The following is a 19,832-nucleotide window of genomic DNA, read 5'->3' as shown; positions in this document are numbered from 1 at the left end:
CTACACTGTATTTCAGATCAATTTGATGTCATTTTAATGGACAATAAATGTGCTTTTCTTTAAAAAAAAAAGGACATTTCTAAGTGACCCCAAACTTTTGAATGGTAGTGTATATCTTGGTTCCAGCGAGCTGCCTGCAGCAGGGTTTCAATCCAGTATTCCCCAGACAACTAGTGTTTTCTCTGGCCCAGAGTGTTTCAAGGTCTCTCAGCTGGAGAAGAAGGGAGCAGAGGAAGGAAGACCCACAGAAGGCCTAGACAGGGACCAAGGGAGGGGAGACCCAGGAAGGGAAGGCCCAGGGACGGAAGGCCCAGGGAGGGAAGGCCCAGGGACGGAAGGCCCAGGGACGGAAGGCCCAGGGACGGAAGGCCCCAGCCCAGGCTCCCTGCAGCAAGAGGAGAGGAGAGGGGACCAACCCTGGCCCACTCTCTCCCCCCTATGTTAAACAAGCATGCAGTGCTAAAGGAACTAAATGAATTGTCCCAGGGAGAATTAGCATGGTCGTGCTGAAAGTGTTTAACCAGCAAATGGTTTGTTTGCACCCAGCTGTCTTAGCTAGCTTACTGGTGGAGGTGGCCTGGCCTGGGCTTAACATAGCAGGGATGCTTTGGCCTGGTCTGGTCTAGCCTGAATGGACTAGCAGGGCCTACCATACCAGGGTTGGCCTGGTTTGGCCATAGCTAGCTGGGCCTACCGTAGCAGGCCAGCTCTATGCTAGGCTGGCAGGGTCTAGAATGGCTGTCTGCTTTGGGCTGACCTCCCTTCCCCACCGTGTTTCCCTTTGCCTGGCTGGTTCTCCTCAACCTCCAGAGAGATCCATCCAGCACTCCACCAGGGTCTAGGCCTTGTGGTGGGCCAGAGGAACCTCTGGATATATGGCTTCTGTAATTAGCCTGCTAGCCGGTGCTAACCCTACACTTATGAGCAGGCTAATTGCAGAGAGTGCAGAGAGAAATGGCTGAGTTTCAGCAGCCATCTGTTTGTCTGGCCGGCAGGCTGGTTAGCTAAGTGGCTGGTTGTCTATCTGTTTTGTCTGGCTCTCTGGCTGGCTGACTGGATGGCTTCTCATCTGTCTGTCTGTCTGTCTGAGTCTGTCTTTATGAGTTATACATTCAACACTTTGTTATCATTACTATAATCAACTTATCCCCCATTGAATTCCCGCTTGAGCCTTTATGGATAAACATGCTGGAGAGTCCGTCTGTCTGTCTGAGTCTGTCTGGGTGTCCGCCTAGCCATAGAAAAAATGAGAACTAGTCAAATCGTTGTATTTGTCACGTGCTTCATAAACAACAGGTGTGGACTAACAGTGCAGGGGTGCGATGTAGTTGAGGTAGATGTGTATGTTGAACGCTGAGCTCTAGTCAATGAACAGCATTCTCACGTAGGTGTTCCTTTTGTCCAGGTGGGAAAGGGCAGCTTGGAGTGCATTCGAGATTGCGTCATCTGTGCACCTTTTGGGGCGGTATGCGAATTGGAGTGGGTCCAGGGTGTCTGGGATGATGGTGTTGATGTGAGCCATGACCTGCCTTTCAAAGCATTTCATGGCTACAGATGTGAGTGCTACGGGGCGATAGTCATTTAGACATGTTGCCTTGGCATAGCGGGATTTCTTACAAGTTTCCGGATTAGTGTCCCGCTCCTTGAAAGCGGCAGCTCTAGCCTTTAGCTCAGTGGGGATGTTGCCTGTAATCCATGGCTTCTGGTTGGGATATGTACATAGGGTCAATGTGGGGAGAACGTCGTCGATGTACCCATTAATGAAGCCGGAGACATCGGATGAATCCCGGAACATATTCCAGTCTGTGCTAGCGAAACAGTCCTGTAGCTCAGCATCCGCTTCATCAGACCACTTCCATATTGAGCGCGTCACTGGTACTTCCTGTTTGAGTTTTTGATTGTAAGCAGGATTCAGCAGGATAGAGTTATGGTCAGATTTACCAAATGGAGGGCGAGGGAGAGCTTTGCATGTGTGTGGAGTAGAGGTGATCTAGAGTTTTTTCACCTTTAGTTGCACAGGTGACATGCTGGTAGAAACACTATTGTACCGGCCTGACCGTTTCACTCCTGCCCTGTAATTAAGAAGGGATTGCCTGGTCTGGCTGGGCTGGGGAGAGCTGGGGGCTGGGGGCTGGGGACAGCTGGGGGTGGGGGCTGGGGGCTGGGAGTGGGGGTGGAATACAGGCATTGCATAGCCAGGCTGCGCTAGGCCTTAGCAGCACATATACTAAAGCTATGGAGATCTTGGTGTGGGACGGATACTGGCTGGGGTGGGGCACAGGGACTGGGTTAGGAGGTATTAGGTCATTTAGTTAAAAAGCAAGGCCTGGCCTGCTGTGTGTAGAGCTAAAGACAGTTTGAGGTTCAAAGAGGAAGCTTTTATTTAACTGTCATAATGAAGTCATCGCTGAGAGGTGAGTGTTTGCTTTTCTCACATTGCCCCACTGAGTCACAGGAAGTGAAGTGAGGATGAGTTGTGAGGTGCGACTATTTCCATAAGATCTTCAGAGGGGTTTCACATGATTTTGCTTAGCAAAAGATGCTGTATCTTAATTTGATCATCCTATTTTTGCAGGAATTTTTCTGTGCAGAAAGGAAATGCAAGCTTGTATTGTATTCAAGGTTTAAAAAGGCGTCTAAAGTTTGTAATTTCCACTTTAAAATGTCAGACTGGATTTGCTCTAACAAATAATTTATTTACCCCTACAAAAAATGTCCATTCATTATAATCCACATAATAATAATGTCCTGTTCAGTGTTGTGATTAGTTACTTGAAAGTAGCATATTACATATTTCTATGTAATATGCATTACATTAAAACATTACTTTGTGTGGAAAGTAACACGCTATATTACTAGTTCTATTACTTTGCGTTACTTTCATGAAAAAAATATGTTTGAGGGAGGGAGCAAGGCGAGCCGCACAAACACACACACACACCAAAGATATGTACTTACTAACTCACCCAATGATGTGCAGCTCACGCACCAGAGTTGACGATGTGCTCGTGCCAAAAACCTCTCTCGCTCTCGTTAAACAATGCTGTTGGCTCAATATGCCTATTTGGAAGTTGATAGGATATTTTGGAACAGACAGATTAGATTGTTCTATTTTCAGCAGAGGAGCCATTTGCTTTCCAACCTGTTTTTTCCCCCCGTGATTGTATTTGAAATATTGTGAAGGCCTGTTTTGGCTGCATGCTGTTCACTAGGGCTGGGCGGCATACTGTATTTTACTAGGGCTTGGCGACATACCGTATTTAACTATATACCGGGGTGTAGCAATATTGATGTTACTCATATTGATGTTACACAGGAAACGGAAACCAGTTGTTACTTACTTCATTAATGTGCTGGTTGACAAGATGCCTCGTAAAGTTTGTTTAACTATATATCTTTGTCTGTCGTGACTACAACACAAAGCATACTGAAACATGGTGGCAGCGGTACTCAAAAGAACCTGGATCTCATCGATGTTAATGAAGAATACATCCCAGGCAGCAGTTTGAAAAAGTGCCTCGTTTACGGGCTAGTCATCGCGCCGAACGTCTACGTTAGATGGCTATCGTGAGAGACTCTATGCTAAAAGCTAGCTGGCTATTGGATACAAGCAGATTCGTGAGTAGCCAACGTTCCATTCTACCAATAAATCGCCATGGAAAATGCACTGAAACCTCCGGGAAAAATAGACTTTGAGGATTGTAATTTAGCACTGACCTGGAAAAGATGGAAAGAGGAATTCAATTTGAACATGGCTCTTACAATGAGAGAAAAAACTGATGACTACAAAGTGAAGTGATTGTATTATCATTGGGGGAAAAGGCAGAGAGATTTGTGAGACCCTATATGTGGGCAGTACAAAAGAAAATATCTCTGTTGAGGAAGTAATTGCAGCTCTGGTTGCATTTTGTGATCCCAAGAAAAATGAAACAATTGAGAGATATCATTTTTTCATGCGAAGTCAGGGACCAAGATGAGAGTTTAGACAGATATCTCACTGAATTGAGGACTCTCGTGGCCACCTGCAACGTTGGAGTAATCACAGACTCTCTTATCAGGGACAGGATTGTGTGTGGCACGTGTGACACATTCTCAGAGAGACTGATCTCAGTTTAGAGAAATGTATACAGATTGGAAGAGCTGCAGAACTGCCCAGACAGAGAGCTAACGTCATAAATGTGCAGGGCCCTGTAGCAGTGCATGCAGTAACACAGAAAGAAAGACCGAGAGGGAGAGGAGACCCTACAGAGGGACAGAGCATTATACAATGCAGATACTGTGGACAGACACATGAGAGAAAAAAGGTAAAATGCCCTACATATGGACAAAAATGTAAATCCTGTGGAAAAAAACAACCACTTCTCTACGGTTTGCAAAAGGGCAGGGATCAGCAAAAGAAACAAGAGTCCTGGCAATGGAAAATGAATCAGCTGACTCAGAGAGCCGTGAGGATGTTCTGTGCATCACACTAGGGCCAAAGTCAGAGAGCATCAACGTGGTGCAGGAGAAAAACACAGACCACAATGCAGCTCTCTTTGCGACCATGCTGGTCAACAAAAAGTCAGTCAGATTGTGGTGCTAGTTGTAATGTTATCCCTGCGAACCTCATAAAAGCCAGTCACCTAGAGCCCTGCAGTCGGGTATTGGTGATGTATAACAAGAGCACTCTGACGCCACCGGGGAAGTGCACACTTAAAGTGATCAATCCACGCAATAAGAAAACCTACCGAGTTGAGTTCATCGTAGTCAACAAGAATGGGCACAGGCCCATTCTAGGCAGTAAGGCTATCCAGGCAATGGAGTTGATTACTGTGCAGCATCACAACATCCTGGCCATCGAGAAAACAACAGGATCCTGGACTCAAGAGCAAATGAAACAGGAGTACTCTGATGTATTCCAGGGAGATGGATGCTTACCCGGCGAACTGAAGCTGGAAGTGGATGAGCGAGTGGAGCCCGTCCAGCTGCCGAAGAGAAGAGTGCCAGTAGCACTATATAAACCACTCAAAGAGGAGCCCAGTGGTCTAGAGAAAGAAAGGATGATAAAAGCAGTTGAAAAAAAGCACAGATTGGATTAGCAGCCTGATCGTAGTGAAGAAACCGTCTGGAAAACTACGAGTGTGTATTGATCCGAAACCTCTCAACAAGGCGCTCAAGAGGAGCCATTACCCACTTCCCAGTGTTGAAGACGTGCTGCCAGATCTGAACAGAGCACGCGTGTTCTCTGTGATGTAAAAACGGATTTTGGCATGTGGAACTGGAGGAGGAATCCAGCTATCTCACCACGTTCTCTACTCCCATGGGACGCTACAGGTGGCTGTGCATGCCAACGGGAATCAGTCCAGCCCCAGAGATCTTTCAGAGGAAGTTGAACCAGGCAATGGAAGGTCTTCCAGGAGTCAAAATCATTGCAGATGTCATCCTGATTGTGGGAGAAGGAGACAATGATGAAGCGACGACTCTGGACCATGACAAAAACCTGAAAATGCTCCTGGACAGATGCAGGAAGCTCAATATCAAGCTGAATCCGGAGAAGCTGCAGCTCAGGCTGAAGGAAGTGCCCTACATTGGCCACCTGCTAACATCAGAGGGGTTGAAAGTGGATCCAGGAAAAGTGACAGCCATCAAACAGATGCCTAGGCCTACAGATGTGCAGGGGGTACAGCGCTTCCTGGGCATGGTAAACTACCTAGCCACGTTCTGCAGCCACGCCACGGAGCTCTGCGGGCCACTGCGACAGCTAACACTCAAGGACTCACTGTGGGAGTGGTCAGAGAGACATGAACAGGCTTTCAATAAAACCAGGGGTGCCATTGCACAGACCCCTGTGCTGAAATACTACAACCCAACAGAGCAGCTTGTACTACAGTGTGATGCTTCAGAGAGTGGGTTAGGAGCAGCCTTGATGCAGGGAGGACAACCAATAGCATACGCCAGCAGAGCCCTGACAGAGACTGAAAAAGGGTATGCACAGATAGAGAAGGAGCTGCTTGCAGAGCCCTGACAGAGACTGGAAAAGGGTATGCACAGATAGAGAAGGAGCTGCAAGCAGAGCCCTGACAGAGACTGGAAAAGGGTATGCACAGATAGAGAAGGAGCTGCTTGCAGAGCCCTGACAGAGACTGGAAAAGGGTATGCACAGATAGAGAAGGAGCTGCTTGCAGAGCCCTGACAGAGACTGGAAAAGGGTATGCACAGATAGAGAAGGAGCTGCTTGCAGAGCCCTGACAGAGACTGGAAAAGGGTATGCACAGATAGAGAAGGAGCTGCTTGCAGAGCCCTGACAGAGACTGGAAAAGGGTATGCACAGATAGAGAAGGAGCTGCTTGCAGAGCCCTGACAGAGACTGAAAAGGGTATGCACAGATAGAGAAGGAGCTGCCAGCAGAGCCCTGACAGAGACTGGAAAAGGGTATGCACAGATAGAGAAGGAGCTGCTTGCAGAGCCCTGACAGAGACTGGAAAAGGGTATGCACAGATAGAGAAGGAGCTGCCTGCAGAGCCCTGACAGAGACTGGAAAAGGGTATGCACAGATAGAGAAGGAGCTGCTTGCAGAGCCCTGACAGAGACTGGAAAAGGGTATGCACAGATAGAGAAGGAGCTGCTTGCAGAGCCCTGACAGAGACTGGAAAAGGGTATGCACAGATAGAGAAGGAGCTGCTTGCAGAGCCCTGACAGAGACTGGAAAAGGGTATGCACAGATAGAGAAGGAGCTGCCAGCAGAGCCCTGACAGAGACTGGAAAAGGGTATGCACAGATAGAGAAGGAGCTGCTTGCAGAGCCCTGACAGAGACTGAAAAGGGTATGCACAGATAGAGAAGGAGCTGCCAGCAGAGCCCTGACAGAGACTGAAAAAGGGTATGCACAGATAGAGAAGGAGCTGCCTGCAGAGCCCTGACAGAGACTGGAAAAGGGTATGCACAGATAGAGAAGGAGCTGCCAGCAGAGCCCTGACAGAGACTGGAAAAGGGTATGCACAGATAGAGAAGGAGCTGCCAGCAGAGCCCTGACAGAGACTGGAAAAGGGTATGCACAGATAGAGAAGGAGCTGCTTGCAGAGCCCTGACAGAGACTGGAAAAGGGTATGCACAGATAGAGAAGGAGCTGCAAGCAGAGCCCTGACAGAGACTGGAAAAGGGTATGCACAGATAGAGAAGGAGCTGCAAGCAGAGCCCTGACAGAGACTGAAAAGGGTATGCACAGATAGAGAAGGAGCTGCAAGCAGAGCCCTGACAGAGACTGAAAAGGGTATGCACAGATAGAGAAGGAGCTGCTTGCAGTGGTGTCTGGCATGGAGAGGTTCTACCAGTTCACATATGGACGAACTGTGGAAGTGCAGTCAGATCACAAGACCTCTAGAGAGCATCATGACAAAGACTCTCCTCAGCGCACCAAAAAGACTACAACGCATGAGACTCCAAAACAACGAGGTCAGTCTCCGATACGTTCCGGGAAAACATGTGGTGCTGGCCGACACCCTGAGCAGGGCGTACCTCACAGAACAAGACAACAGAGGCCCTGTGGAGGTCGAAGTGGAATCAATCAATATGATACACTACCTCCCTGTGTCAAGCGAGAGACTAAAGGCCATCCAGAGAGCCACTGAGCTGGACCGGGAGCTCCAGACACTGAAAAATGTGACCCTGCAGGGGTGGCCTGAAGTGAAAGGACATGTACCTTTGAAAGTAGCCATGTATTTTCACAACAGAGATGAGCTGAGTGTGCAAAATGGAGTTATCTTCAGAGGTGAGCGAGTCGTTGTGCCTACTGCCCTCAGGTCAGAGATCATGCAGAGAATCCATTCGTCACACATAGGAACAGAGGGATGTCTGAGAAGAGCTCGCGAGTGTGTCTACTGGCCAGGCATGAATGCACAGCTGAGAACATACATGGCACAATGTAGCACCTGCACTGCATGGGCTATGAAGCAGCGGAAAGAAACGTTGAGGCCACACGAAGCACCAAAGTGTCCCTGGGAAAAAATAGGTACTGACCTGTTCCAGTTCAACGACAGAGACTACATGGTCACAGTTGATTATCTCTCCAACTTCTGGGAAGTGGACCATTTGGAGAACACACAGTCGAAAACGGTCATTTGAAAACTGAAGACACACTTTGCATGCTATGGGATACCTGACATCCTTTACTCAGACAATGGTCCCCAGTACTCTTCAGACGAGTTCCGAAGTTTTAGCAAGGCTTGGGACTTTACATACAAAACATAGTCTCCAAGGTACCCGCTAAGTAATGGCAAAGTGGAATCGGCAGTGAAAACAGCCAAAAGACTGATGGCAAAAGCAAAGAGAGCAGGTGCTGGCCCATACCTGGCCATGCTGGATTCCAGAAATACCCCGTCACAAGGAACAGGCAGCAGCCCTGCAATGGTGCTCATGGGAAGACGTACAAAGACACTACTGATAATGAGTGAAAATCTTCTGAGACCGGGGATGGCAAACTGTCAGCAGGAGAAGTTCAAAGAAAGACAACAGAAACAGGCAAAGTACTACGACACCTCTGCTAAGGATCTCACAGAGCTGCAACGAGATGACAGGGTGAGAGTTCAGCCACTCACAGGAAAGAAACAGTGATGGCAGAGGGCCATAGTAGTCAGACCTGTGGAGCAAAGGTCCTAAAGAAGTGAAGACAGAACAGGGACAAGTCTTCAGGAGGAACAGGCGACACCTGAGGAAGAGTGTGTGTGTGTGTGTGTGTGTGTGTGTGTGTGTGTGTGTGTGTGTGTGTGTGTGTGTGTGTGTGTGTGTGTGTGTGTGTGTGTGTGTGTGTGTGTGTGTGTGTGTGTGTGTGTGTGTGTGTGTGTGTGTGTGTGTGTGTGTGTGTGTGTGTGTGTGTGTGTGTTAATCACTCTGTGTTGTGTGTGTGTGTTAATCACTCTGTGTTGTTTGGCAGGTCCGGGTCAGTCGGTTGGTTACCAGTCTGCGAGTTCTGTCCGTCTGTCGGTCAGCGGTCAAGATGGCGGACGTCTTGGAGAGTGGCGGGGCGGGACCAGGCTCTGTAGGAGGAGCCGGCAGCGTGGATTGGCAGAAGCATTGCGTTGCCTTGGAGATGCAGCTGCTCAGGTTCCGTCTGCAGGCGGGGAAGATCCGAGAGCTGCTGGCTGAGAAGGTGAGAGAGGGGCATCATGGGTAATGTAGTATAACCACCATCATGTGCCATTGCTACTTTGTACTGTCTAAGGCAGTGTTTCTTTATCCTGGTCCTGGGGACCAAAATAGGTGCACATTTAGTTTTTGCCCTAGCACTACACCTGATTCTACTAATCAACACATCATCAAACCTTTGATTAGTAGAATCAGGTGTAGTGCTAGGGCAAAAACTAAATGTGCACCTATTTTGGTCCTCCGGACCAGGATAAAGAAACATTGGTCTGATGGATGAGAAAGAACAGTTGTACCCAAACCTACGTTATTTTATCATCACATAACATAAAGTACAGGATCATGTTTTCCACCCACGGAGCAGCCTTGCCAGTGCGTGTTTTGACCTGACATTGACTTGTTGTGCATGAATGAACTGCACTATGTCCAAATGTACAGCTTGTTTACCATTATACAGCCAACAGACACAGACAGTGTGGGATCTGATTATGCTATGATGATCATTTGTGTTGATTTAGTAGAACAGGCTGGTTTAAGAACATTTTCTTTGAGTATCCCTCCTTGGCCAGTTGCCACACAAGACTCCCTGTGAATGAACACCTAAAACCTCCCTCCTTCTATCCCTCTGTCTCTCCCTTTGGTGCTTTTGTTGTCCTCTAGACTCTGTCATGCTGCATTGACCTCTGTGTTGCAACAAATGGTTAACTGTCTGTTCCTTGTCTGTTCCAAACAGCCCTGCGTGAAAGCAAGGAATCTACTGACTTGTGTGAATGAGTGCCTGAGGGAAAATACAGGTGTGCGTGTGTGTGTGTGTGTGTGTGTGGTTTGTGCTGTATGTGTGTGTGTGTGTGGATTGTGCTGTGTGTGTGTGTGTGTGTGTGTGTGTGTGTGTGTGTGTGTGTGTGTGTGTGTGTGTGTGTGTGTGTGTGTGTGTGTGTGTGTGTGTGTGTGTGTGTGTGTGTGTGTGTGTGTGTGTGTGTGTGTGGTTTGTGCTGTGTGTGTGTGTGTGTGTGTGTGTGTGTGTGGTTTGTGCATCAGGGAGGCTGCTGAGGGGAGGACGGCTCATAAGAACGGCTTGAACGGAACAAATGAATTGGCATTAAACGCATGGAAACCATGTATTTGATACCATTCCACTTACTCCACTCCAGCCCGTCCTCCCCAATTAAGGTGCCACCAACCTCCTGTGTAAGTGTTCTGAGAAAGTTCTTTATAAAATCCTTCCAGGAACAGTATAGCAACATTTACCAGGGATAGTTCTTCACATTGTTTGTAACATGTTTCAAAACATTCTAATAATGTTCAGAGTATTCAAAAAAAAGGTCTTACCAAGAAAAACTTCCAAAAAGACTAATTCAAGGCAAAACAAAAAAAGGCCGAGATCATTTATTATTTGCTCACTTGCTTAATGTTCAGAGTAACGATGTTATTAAGCCACCTTTTGAAAGTGATTTTGCTCTGGGACGGCTTCTTGCTGGCTGTAAGGGAGTATAAAACCAAGTATATTTGCATTGTTTTGGTAAGGAGGACTGTCACTTTAAGTTTCATCCCTTATTCTCCTGCTGCTGTCGGTCAGTCAGCCGGATGTTTACAGGGAACATTTAGGGTTAATGATAAGATCATAAAGTCTTTCTGTAGGGTTTTCTTTTCTGTCTCTTGTCAACCTATCAGCCCTCTACCTTCTCTCTCTCTCTCTCTGTGTGTGTGCGTGTTAATCGCTGTGTGTTGTTTGGCAGGTCCGGGTCAGTCCGTCGGTTACCAGTCTGCGAGTTCTGTCCGTCTGTCGGTGTCGCGTGTGTGTGGCAGGGGCGTGAGGCAATCATTCCAAACAGCAATAACATGGCCGATTAGCACTCAACACCCTCCCCCTCCCCAGAGAGAACACACTCAGCACAGACCTCCACAACACAGACCTCCACCCACCAGCCTAGTGTGTGTGTGTGTGTGTGTGTGTGTGTGTGTGTGTGTGTGTGTGTGTGTGTGTGTGTGTGTGTGTGTGTGTGTGTGTGTGTGTGTGTGTGTGTGTGTGTGTGTGTGTGTGTGTGTGTGTGTGTGTGTGTGTGTGTGTGTGTGTGTGTGTGTGTGTGTGTGCGTGCGTAAAAGATGCATCGCTTGCTCTTTATAGAAGAGCTGTTTTCTATTAGTGATGGGTTGGCTACAGTAAGTAAATACTAGGCATGTGGACTTCATCATTCATAGTTACATGAATTTCTTCCTAATGGCCCTAAGAAGTGGAGACGTGCTCTATCATGTGATGCAGGTCAATGGTCACCCAGAGAGGAAGTCTATAGAAGGCAAAAGGCTACTGGCTTTGAGTGCACTGCACATATAAACATGATTTGTTGGGTTAGTTTGTTGATTTTATAGTGCTGGAACCAAACGTGTGGAGCCTAAAAACATAGGATGAGGACAGTGCAAGGGAGACGGGAAGCTGTGTTCTCCAACCAAATTAGGTCTCACTGGACTTTGGGAAGAAACCTGAAATAAGCTGTTGGACTGGAAGATTAGAGAGAAAGGTCTCTCTCTCTCTCTCTCCCCCCCCCCCACCCCACCCCCCACCCATCTTCCCTTAGTCTATCTTTCCTCATGTAACATTGTTGACCTCTGGATGTCCACTTAATGATTGAGCCAACTTTTCACTAAACCATTAACAGTAACAATGGCTCTCACTAACCATTAACAGCCATATCACTGGGTTAATGATTATACTGTAGTCAGTTGCTCTCTCTCTCTCTCTCTCTCTCTCTCTCTCTCTCTCTCTCTCTCTCTCTCTCTCTCTCTCGCTCTCTCGCTCTCTCGCTCTCTCTCTCTCTCTGGTATTAAGACAATATAGTATAAGTTGCAGGTATGGCTAACCTACAGACCAGCAGCAGCTTTCTGAGGGTCTGTAAAGGTGTAGAATGCAGGTACATATTCATGGGAGTATTCTTAGATGTGTGTTACTGCTAGCTGCATTTCCAGGTCCTCTTTCAAATACTCGTTTCAATGTCTCACAATGGGATTCCCTGATAGGCGGATCCCTACAGGAGGAACCAATCACAACAACCCAGAGTGGGCAAAAGCGGTGAGTCCTTCCCTGCCAGTCGCTCCACCGCTGGTTATTCTCGCTCTCTTCCTCAATAGCGTGTGATTGCGGCCCGCAAATCGGGGCATTCTTGCATGTGGGCATTCCTGCATCCGCGGATACGGTTGGCATCCAAAGCTATGGTGCATTACCACCACCTACTGTACTGGAGTACCCCCGCCTCCTGCCTGTGTACTGGAGGCCTAGCTTAAAAATGGACCACTATAAGTATAAAGAGGGGTTCCTGCAGGTGCACGAATTCCTACAGAAGGGTGCTTGAACCTTTACTTTTTAGTTTTGGTCCACCAGCTTCAAACAGCTGTAAAAAACTATCTTTTTTGTTATTGAAAATATATTTCACAGGGATTTAGATGTTACAATGATTCCCTACACTAATCAGTGCTTGTTTTGCAACCAGAAAAGGACCGAGCGATTTCCACTAGATAACACAACCACAAAGTCAGAACAGCTTTCCCATTTTGACAGATGCTGCTCCGGAGGGAGAAATCAATAGGCAAATATCCCAGCCAATCACAAAACTGGTGGTTAAGTAATACTGTGAAACACTATCATTTCACTATTACTGCATTACTGCAGACACTTCATATATATATATATATATGAATATTTATGAATTTTGAAAATGTTCAGAAAATCCAATGCAAAAATCCTATGTGTTGTACCTTTAAACATACAAAAAAGGCTAGCGAATTTGCCAGCTTGTCCCAATGACTTAGCATAAGTTTAGGTTAGCATGCTAATCGATTAGCATGCACCCCAGCCTGGATATTTTTGTCAGTGACGAACTGAACACATTATGTACAGTATGTATTAATGCATCATTGTCAAATATTGTAATGAGGAAACAGTTGAGAAGTGAATGGCCAACATATTCACTCCAAAACAGGAGTTGATTTTCTCTCACCTTAGCTCAAAAACGTCTGCCATGTTTTCCAAAATATTTTAGAATGGCAGACTGATCACATGACCAATATCTGTTCTCTGATTTGAGGATTCCAAGAAATTGCCCACTAGGTGGCACTGCCGATCAAAATTGCTCAGTTTTATGGAAAAATTTTGTAGAAACCATTGCCGCAAGGCCAGCTAAACCACCAAACTAGCTTTTCTACCTAGCCAGACAGTAAAATTACTAGCTCTTCTCTCTCGTTTAGTTCAACCCACTTTCCCTCGAGACGTGTTGAGTAGACTGACTGACCTAGCTTCACAGCTCGACTGTCAAGAGAGACGCTTTGTTCATTGAGAGACAAAGAAAGCACAGCTGACATTGTGCTAACTAGCTAGGTTTTTAGCTTTTACCTTTCTCCTCTTTCTCTACGTTCACTTGTTTGTGTTAACTACACCGACTGGTTTAGCCTCACTGCATTACGTTCATGAGAGAATATCAGCCCGAAGTCGAACAACGCAGCCATTTAGGGATGCAGGATGGGTAACAGCGGTTTTGACCGCGGCCCAACCCAATCATTCAAAATGTAACAAGTCATTTTGGGTGTCAAGGAAAATGTAAAAAGTGCATTCTTTTTTTTAGGGTTTGTAGTGGAGTAAAAGTAAAAGTTGTTAAGAATATAAATAGTAATGTAAAATACAGATTACCTAAAAAACGACTTAGGAAGTACTTTAAATGATTTTGCTTTACACAACTGGAGGAAGCTCATGTTCCGTATGCTTTCGCTTAACATGCTGTCTCACTCTGTTCGTCCAGGCAGCTGGTTCACTTCAGTCGACATACAGGACGCTTATTTTCACATTAGCATTCTACCACCACACAGGATGTTTCTCAGGTTTTCTTTTCAGGGCCCAGCCTATAAATATCTCGCTGTCTCCTTCGGGCTAGCACTAGCTCCACGGACGTTCAGCAAGTGTGATGGACAGCTCTAGCACCCCTGAGTATCAGGGGACTAAGAGTCTCCGCCTACATAGATGATTATTGGCTTTGCTCCCCGACACAGGAGCCAACAGTGTGAGACACGGTTTCCCTTAAAACCCACCTCTTCGAGTTAGGGTTCAAGATCAACCAGAAAAAAGAGCTGTTTGGTGCCCACACAGAGAATAGAATACCTAGGTGTCAAGTTGGATTCTCTCCTCTGTTCCACAGAGGGCACTCGGTCATGTTCAGTACGCGTCTCAAAGTGCTGGGGTTGATGGCGTCCACCATCTCAGTAGTAACACTGAGGATGAGAGACCTCCAGCGTTGGGTATCTGCCCAACATCTGTGTACACGACGTCACCTCAATAGAAAGTTAAGGGTGACCACAGAATGTCTCTCGGCTCTCCGACATTGGAAAAGCCCCTCGGTCTTCAATTCAGGCACTCCCCTACGGTTAGTATCAATGAGGAAGGTGGTGAGAACAGACGTATCACTCACGGTGTGGGGCACAGTTTTACGAAGGAAGAGCAGTAAATGGTTTGTGGTCCCCACAGTTCCGCCATGCTGTTATAAACTACCTCAAACTGCTGACATTGTTTCTTTCATTGAAACACTTTCTGCCTTTCCTTCAGAATTGTCACATCCTAGGGCCTCCCGAGTGGCGTCTAAGGCACTGCATCGCATTGCTAGCTGTGCCACTAGAGATCCTGGTTCAAGTCCAGGCTCTGTCGCAGCCGGCCGCGACCGGGAGACCCATGGGGTGGCGCACAATTGGCCCAGCGTCGTCTGGGTTTGGCCGGAAAGGATGTCCTTGTCCCATCGCGCTCTAGCAACTCTTGTGGCAGGCCGGGTGCATGCACGCTGACACGGCCGCAAAGTGTACGGTGTTTCCTCCGACATATTGGTGCGGCTGGCTTCCAGGTTAAGCAGGCATTGTGTCAAGAAGCAGCGGCTTTGCTGGGTCGTGTTTCGGAGGACGCATGGCTCTTGGGAACCAATTGAATACCGAGAAAAGGGGTAAATTACAAAATAATAAGAAAAAATATAAAAGAAAGATACAATACGCTCTCTGCATCTACACAGACTACCTGTCAATATTATTCTGTGAAGCAGAGCACACCGTATTGAATGTGGGAGCGGACTTAAATAGCGCTCCTTTAAAACCCTTCCACCTGCCCAATTCCCAATTAGTTTGGTGCCCAATTACACCAGTCCCCAATTCGTGCCTACAGTTTGCCCGGGGTTATCCAAGGGTTACTTAATTGCTTTCCACCCGCCACTCTTCTCTTCTACGGAGGAAAATCGTCTCTACAGTTTGTGTCCACAACACACTTTGCACGCTTACTTGGATAGCATTACGTAAGAGCGACCAACTCTTCGTTTCTTGGGCACATCCCTACAAGGGTCGGCCCCTCTCTCGTCAACGGCTATTCCATTGGACAGTGGAGGCTATTGTAATTGTCTTATAATACCAATGGTTTATGGACCCCGGACGGCCTGAGGGCTCATTCCACTAGAGGTATGGCTACCTCTTGGGCACTGTTCAAATGCATCTCTTTGCAAGAGATTTGCGATACGGCATGTTGGGCCACCTCTCACACATTTATGAGGTTTTACCGACTGGGTGTCACTGCACCTTCATTGGTGCATACTGTCCTCAGTGACAAAGCCTCTGAGGCAGTGGTGGAGTGGTGCCTAGAGAAGTGGGTATACTTAAATTGAGCTTTTTTTTTAAAAGGAAAGGCACCCTGTGTGAAAGTTTTTATGAGAAACAGTTATAAATACCATATTGTTCTTTCGGAGTCAGGCCAACCCAAGCTGTACTGTGCAAGTAGGCTAATAGTAGGCTAATAGTAGGCCTACTATTGAAACAGATAAATGAGACTCAACTGAGTCGGGAGAAATTGACAGATTTCCCTCATAAGCATCGCTATATTTTTCCTGTTACTTAATTGTTTGAAACCTGGACGTTTTACATCCTATAATGAGGCATGTCTTACGTTGCGTCAAAGTAGCCGATAGCCAAAATCACACCATAGAAACGTGGATGCAATTATTTTACAGGTTTCCTCATATGCGTCCCCCTGTACTATTGGTTTCCTTTGAACTTTCTTTCATTGTCTAGGAGCCAAAGGCATTATCCTAGTCATATTAGCAACCCGCATCTTTAGATCTCCCCTCTTTCTAAATTTCGAACAGATCTTTCCATCTCTGTCCATGAAACCGCTCGCGTGTGCGGTGCGCATTTTAGAAGGTGTGCACATCGCTGGGCATAACATTTGAAGAAATAATAGGTCAGCATTGTAAGCGAAACATTCTGATCTGTTCTATCAGCCTTATTAATTGATACGGCGTAGACCTCCACTACACTACTTCAACACACGTTGTGGGGACTAAGAAGTGAGTATACGCAATGCCCACTGAAAAATAAGTGGGTATTCGGCGTATACCTGCGTATACCCTCCACGACACCACTGCTCTGAGGGGTGATATTGTTGGGACTACCCTGGCTTCGGGAGAGCATGTCTGTGATACGAGAGTTGGCCATAATCCATTGTGAGACATCGAAACAAGTATTTGAAAGAGAACTCAAGGTTACTTTCGTAACCCCCTGTTCTCTGAGGATGAGTGAGATGTCTCAGCTCGCAAGAGGGCAAAGAAGAGAGACATGCTTGAGAATAACCAGAGGGTCTCCGACAGACGTTGTGTTATTGGTTCTTCTTGTAGTGATCCTCCTATCAGCAAATCCCATTGTGGGGCATCTCACTCATCTTCTCAGAGAACTGAGGTTACGAAAGTAACCTAGTTTCTCCATTTGTTTACTCATGTCCAGATTCTTAAGATAGTTGTAGCAGGAGTGTGTTAACTGCGCTGTTGTCTATGATGAAGCTGTCAGCTGTTAGTGGATGAGATGACCCGCTGAGTCTGGTCCAGTCTGTTACCCTGTCTGTCACTCTCTCTGTCCACCTCCCTCTCTGGATACTATCAGCCCCCCTGTTAAGAGAGGAGAGGAGTACCATACCATCACCCTACCCACCTTCCAACCTTACAGCATTACAACTCCTCTCAGCTCAACTTTCGAAACACAAGAAAATCTAGGCTATTTTATCTTCCATACAAAAAATACAAAGCATTTAAATAAACATGTAATACATAGATTCATCTTAGATTCTATGCTCTTACAAGTAACTTGGTGCAGTCTATGAGGAGGAAATACACTGCAATACTTAATGCAGCTGGTGGCCACACCAGATACTGACTGTTACTTTTGATTTTGACCACCCCCCCTTTGTTCAGGGGCATATTATTCCATTTCTGTTAGTCACATGTCTGTGGAACTTGTTCAGTTTATGTCTGTTGTTGAATCTTGTTATTTTCATACAAATATTTACACATGTTAAGTTTGCTTATAAAACAACGTAGTTGACAGTGCGAGGCTCGTTTCTTTTTATGCTGAGTTTACAAGGAGCGGCCCTTTTTGTGACAAACAACGAAATTGCAACACTGCACTACGCTCTGAATCCTGCGTCTCCGTAGAGCTTGTAGTAAGCTTTACTTGGATGTGTCAGCTACTTTAATGTTCATTCCATTTTAGAAGTACCGCCTATGTCCCCTCATTGTCAACTTGGCCTGCTTAAAATCTTCCTGAGAGACTTGTGACTATAAGCTAACCATATGCTTTTTTACTACTGGTTAATGTGTGGTGAAGATTTTGTTTACTTCTCTGACTCCTTTCTCACTCGGCCATTAATGCCTTTCTTTGGACTCATTCTCAAGGTTTTTAACCTTGAGGTGAAGAGTCACTTCACCACTAACCACTAACACCCTACGCCCACTCCTTCCCTCTGTTCCCCCCCTTCTCCCCTAGATTTAGTCAGTGTTACTCTAGCCGTGAGTGACTAAGTCTGTTTCCTAAATGGCATCATATTCCCTATATAGTGCACTAGTTTTGACCAGAGCCCTGTAAGCCCTGGTCAAAAACAGTGCATATACATACAGTTGAAGTCGGAAGTTTACATACACCTTACCCAAATACATTTAAACTCAGTTTTTCACAATTCCTGACATTTAATCCTAGTAAAAATTCCCTGTCTTAGGTCAGTTAGGATCACCACTTTATTTTAAGAATGTGAAATGTCAGATTAATAGTAGAGAGAATGATTTACTTCAGCTTTAATTTCTTTCATCACATTCCCAGTGGGTCAGAAGTTTACATGCAATCAATTAGTATTTGGTAGCATTGCCTTTAAATTGTTTAACTTGGGTCAAACGTTTCAGGTAGCCTTCCACAAGCTTCCCACAGTAAGTTGGGTGAATTTTGGCCCATTCCTCCTGACAGAGCTGGTGTAACCGAGTCAGGTTTTTTAGGCCTCCTTGCTCGCACACACTTTTTCAGTTCTGCCCACAAACTTTCTTTGGCTTTGTGATGGCCACTCCAATACCTTGACTTTGTTGTCCTTAAGCCATTTTGCCACAACTTTGGAAGTATGCTTGGGGTCATTGTCCATTTGGAAGACCCATTTGCGACCAAGCTTTAACTTCCTGACTGATGTCTTGAGATGTTGCTTCAATATATCCACATAATTTTCCTACCTCATGATGCAATCTATTTTGTGAAGTGCACCAGTCCCTCCTGCAGCAAAGCATCCCCACAACATGATGCTGCTTCACGGTTGGGATGGTGTTCTTCGGCTTGCAAGCTTCCCCCTTTTTCCTCCAAACACAACAATGGTCATTATGGCCAAACAGTTTTGTTTCATCAGACATTTCTCCAAAAAGTACGATCTTTGTCCCCATGTGCAGTTGCAAACCGTAGTCTGGCTTTTTTATGGCGGTTTTGGAGCAGTGGCTTCTTCCTTGCTGAGCGGCCTTTCAGGTTATGTCGATATAGGACTCGTTTTACTGTGGATATAGATACTTGTGTACCTGTTTCCTCCAGCATCTTCACAAGGTCCTTTGCTGTTGTTCTGGGATGTACTTGCACTTTTCGCACCAAAGTACATTCATCTCTAGGAGACAACACATCTCCTTCCTGAGCGGTATGACGGCTGCATGGTCCCATGGTGTTTATACCTGTGTACTAATGTTTGTACAGATGAACGTGGTACCTTCAGGAATTTGGAAATTTCTTCCAAGGATGAAACAGACTTGAGGTCTTGGCTGATTTCTTTTGATTTTCCCATGATGTCAAGCAAAAAGGCACTGAGTTTGAAGGTAGGCCTTGAAATACATGCACAGGTACACCTCCAATTGACTCAAATGATATCAAGTAGCCTATCAGAAGCTTCTAAAGCCATGACATCCTTTTCTGGAATTTTCCAAGCTGTTTAAAGGCACAGTCAATTTAGTGTATGTAAACTTCTGACCCACTGGAATTGTGATACAGTGAATTACAAGTGAAATAATCTGTCTGCAAACTATTGTTGGAAAAATGACTTGTGTCATGCACAAAGTAGATGTCCTAACCGACTTGCCAAAACTATAGTTTGTTAACAAGAAATTTGTGGAGTGGTTGAAAAACGAGTTTTAATGACTCCAACCTAAGTGTATGTAAACTTCCGACTTCAACTGTATATGGGCTAAACGTATCCTTATTTTAGTATTAATGTCAGAGGTTGAGGCAGTCTTTGCGAGGTTTACACAGCTAAGCTTTAACTGGCGTGTATCTCAGCCGTTGTGCTCTATGTTTAGCTTATCATGCTCCAGTGTTGAAGTAGCAGTCCCCTAGAAATGTAAAAACATCTGATCTCACCACAGATAATTCCTC

General features: G+C 46.1%; 1 protein-coding gene across 3 annotated transcripts in view; it reads left to right on the top strand.

The window, feature by feature from the left end:
- Nucleotides 1-19,832, top strand: part of plekhh1 (pleckstrin homology domain containing, family H (with MyTH4 domain) member 1) — a 63,590-nt gene that overhangs the window by 4,750 nt on the left and 39,008 nt on the right. For all 3 annotated transcript variants that reach the window (XM_071365364.1, XM_071365365.1, XM_071365366.1), the window contains exon 2: nt 8,908-9,123. In XM_071365364.1, the coding sequence (XP_071221465.1) occupies nt 8,971-9,123 (153 nt within the window). In that variant the 5' untranslated portion in view covers nt 8,908-8,970. The remainder of the gene's footprint in view (nt 1-8,907; nt 9,124-19,832) is intronic.

Source organism: Salvelinus alpinus, chromosome 25 (assembly GCF_045679555.1).
Source record: "Salvelinus alpinus chromosome 25, SLU_Salpinus.1, whole genome shotgun sequence".
In the NCBI taxonomy this organism is placed as follows: domain Eukaryota; kingdom Metazoa; phylum Chordata; class Actinopteri; order Salmoniformes; family Salmonidae; genus Salvelinus; species Salvelinus alpinus.
Note: the sequence above shows the minus strand (reverse complement) of the source record. Positions and strands in the feature narration are given on the sequence as shown.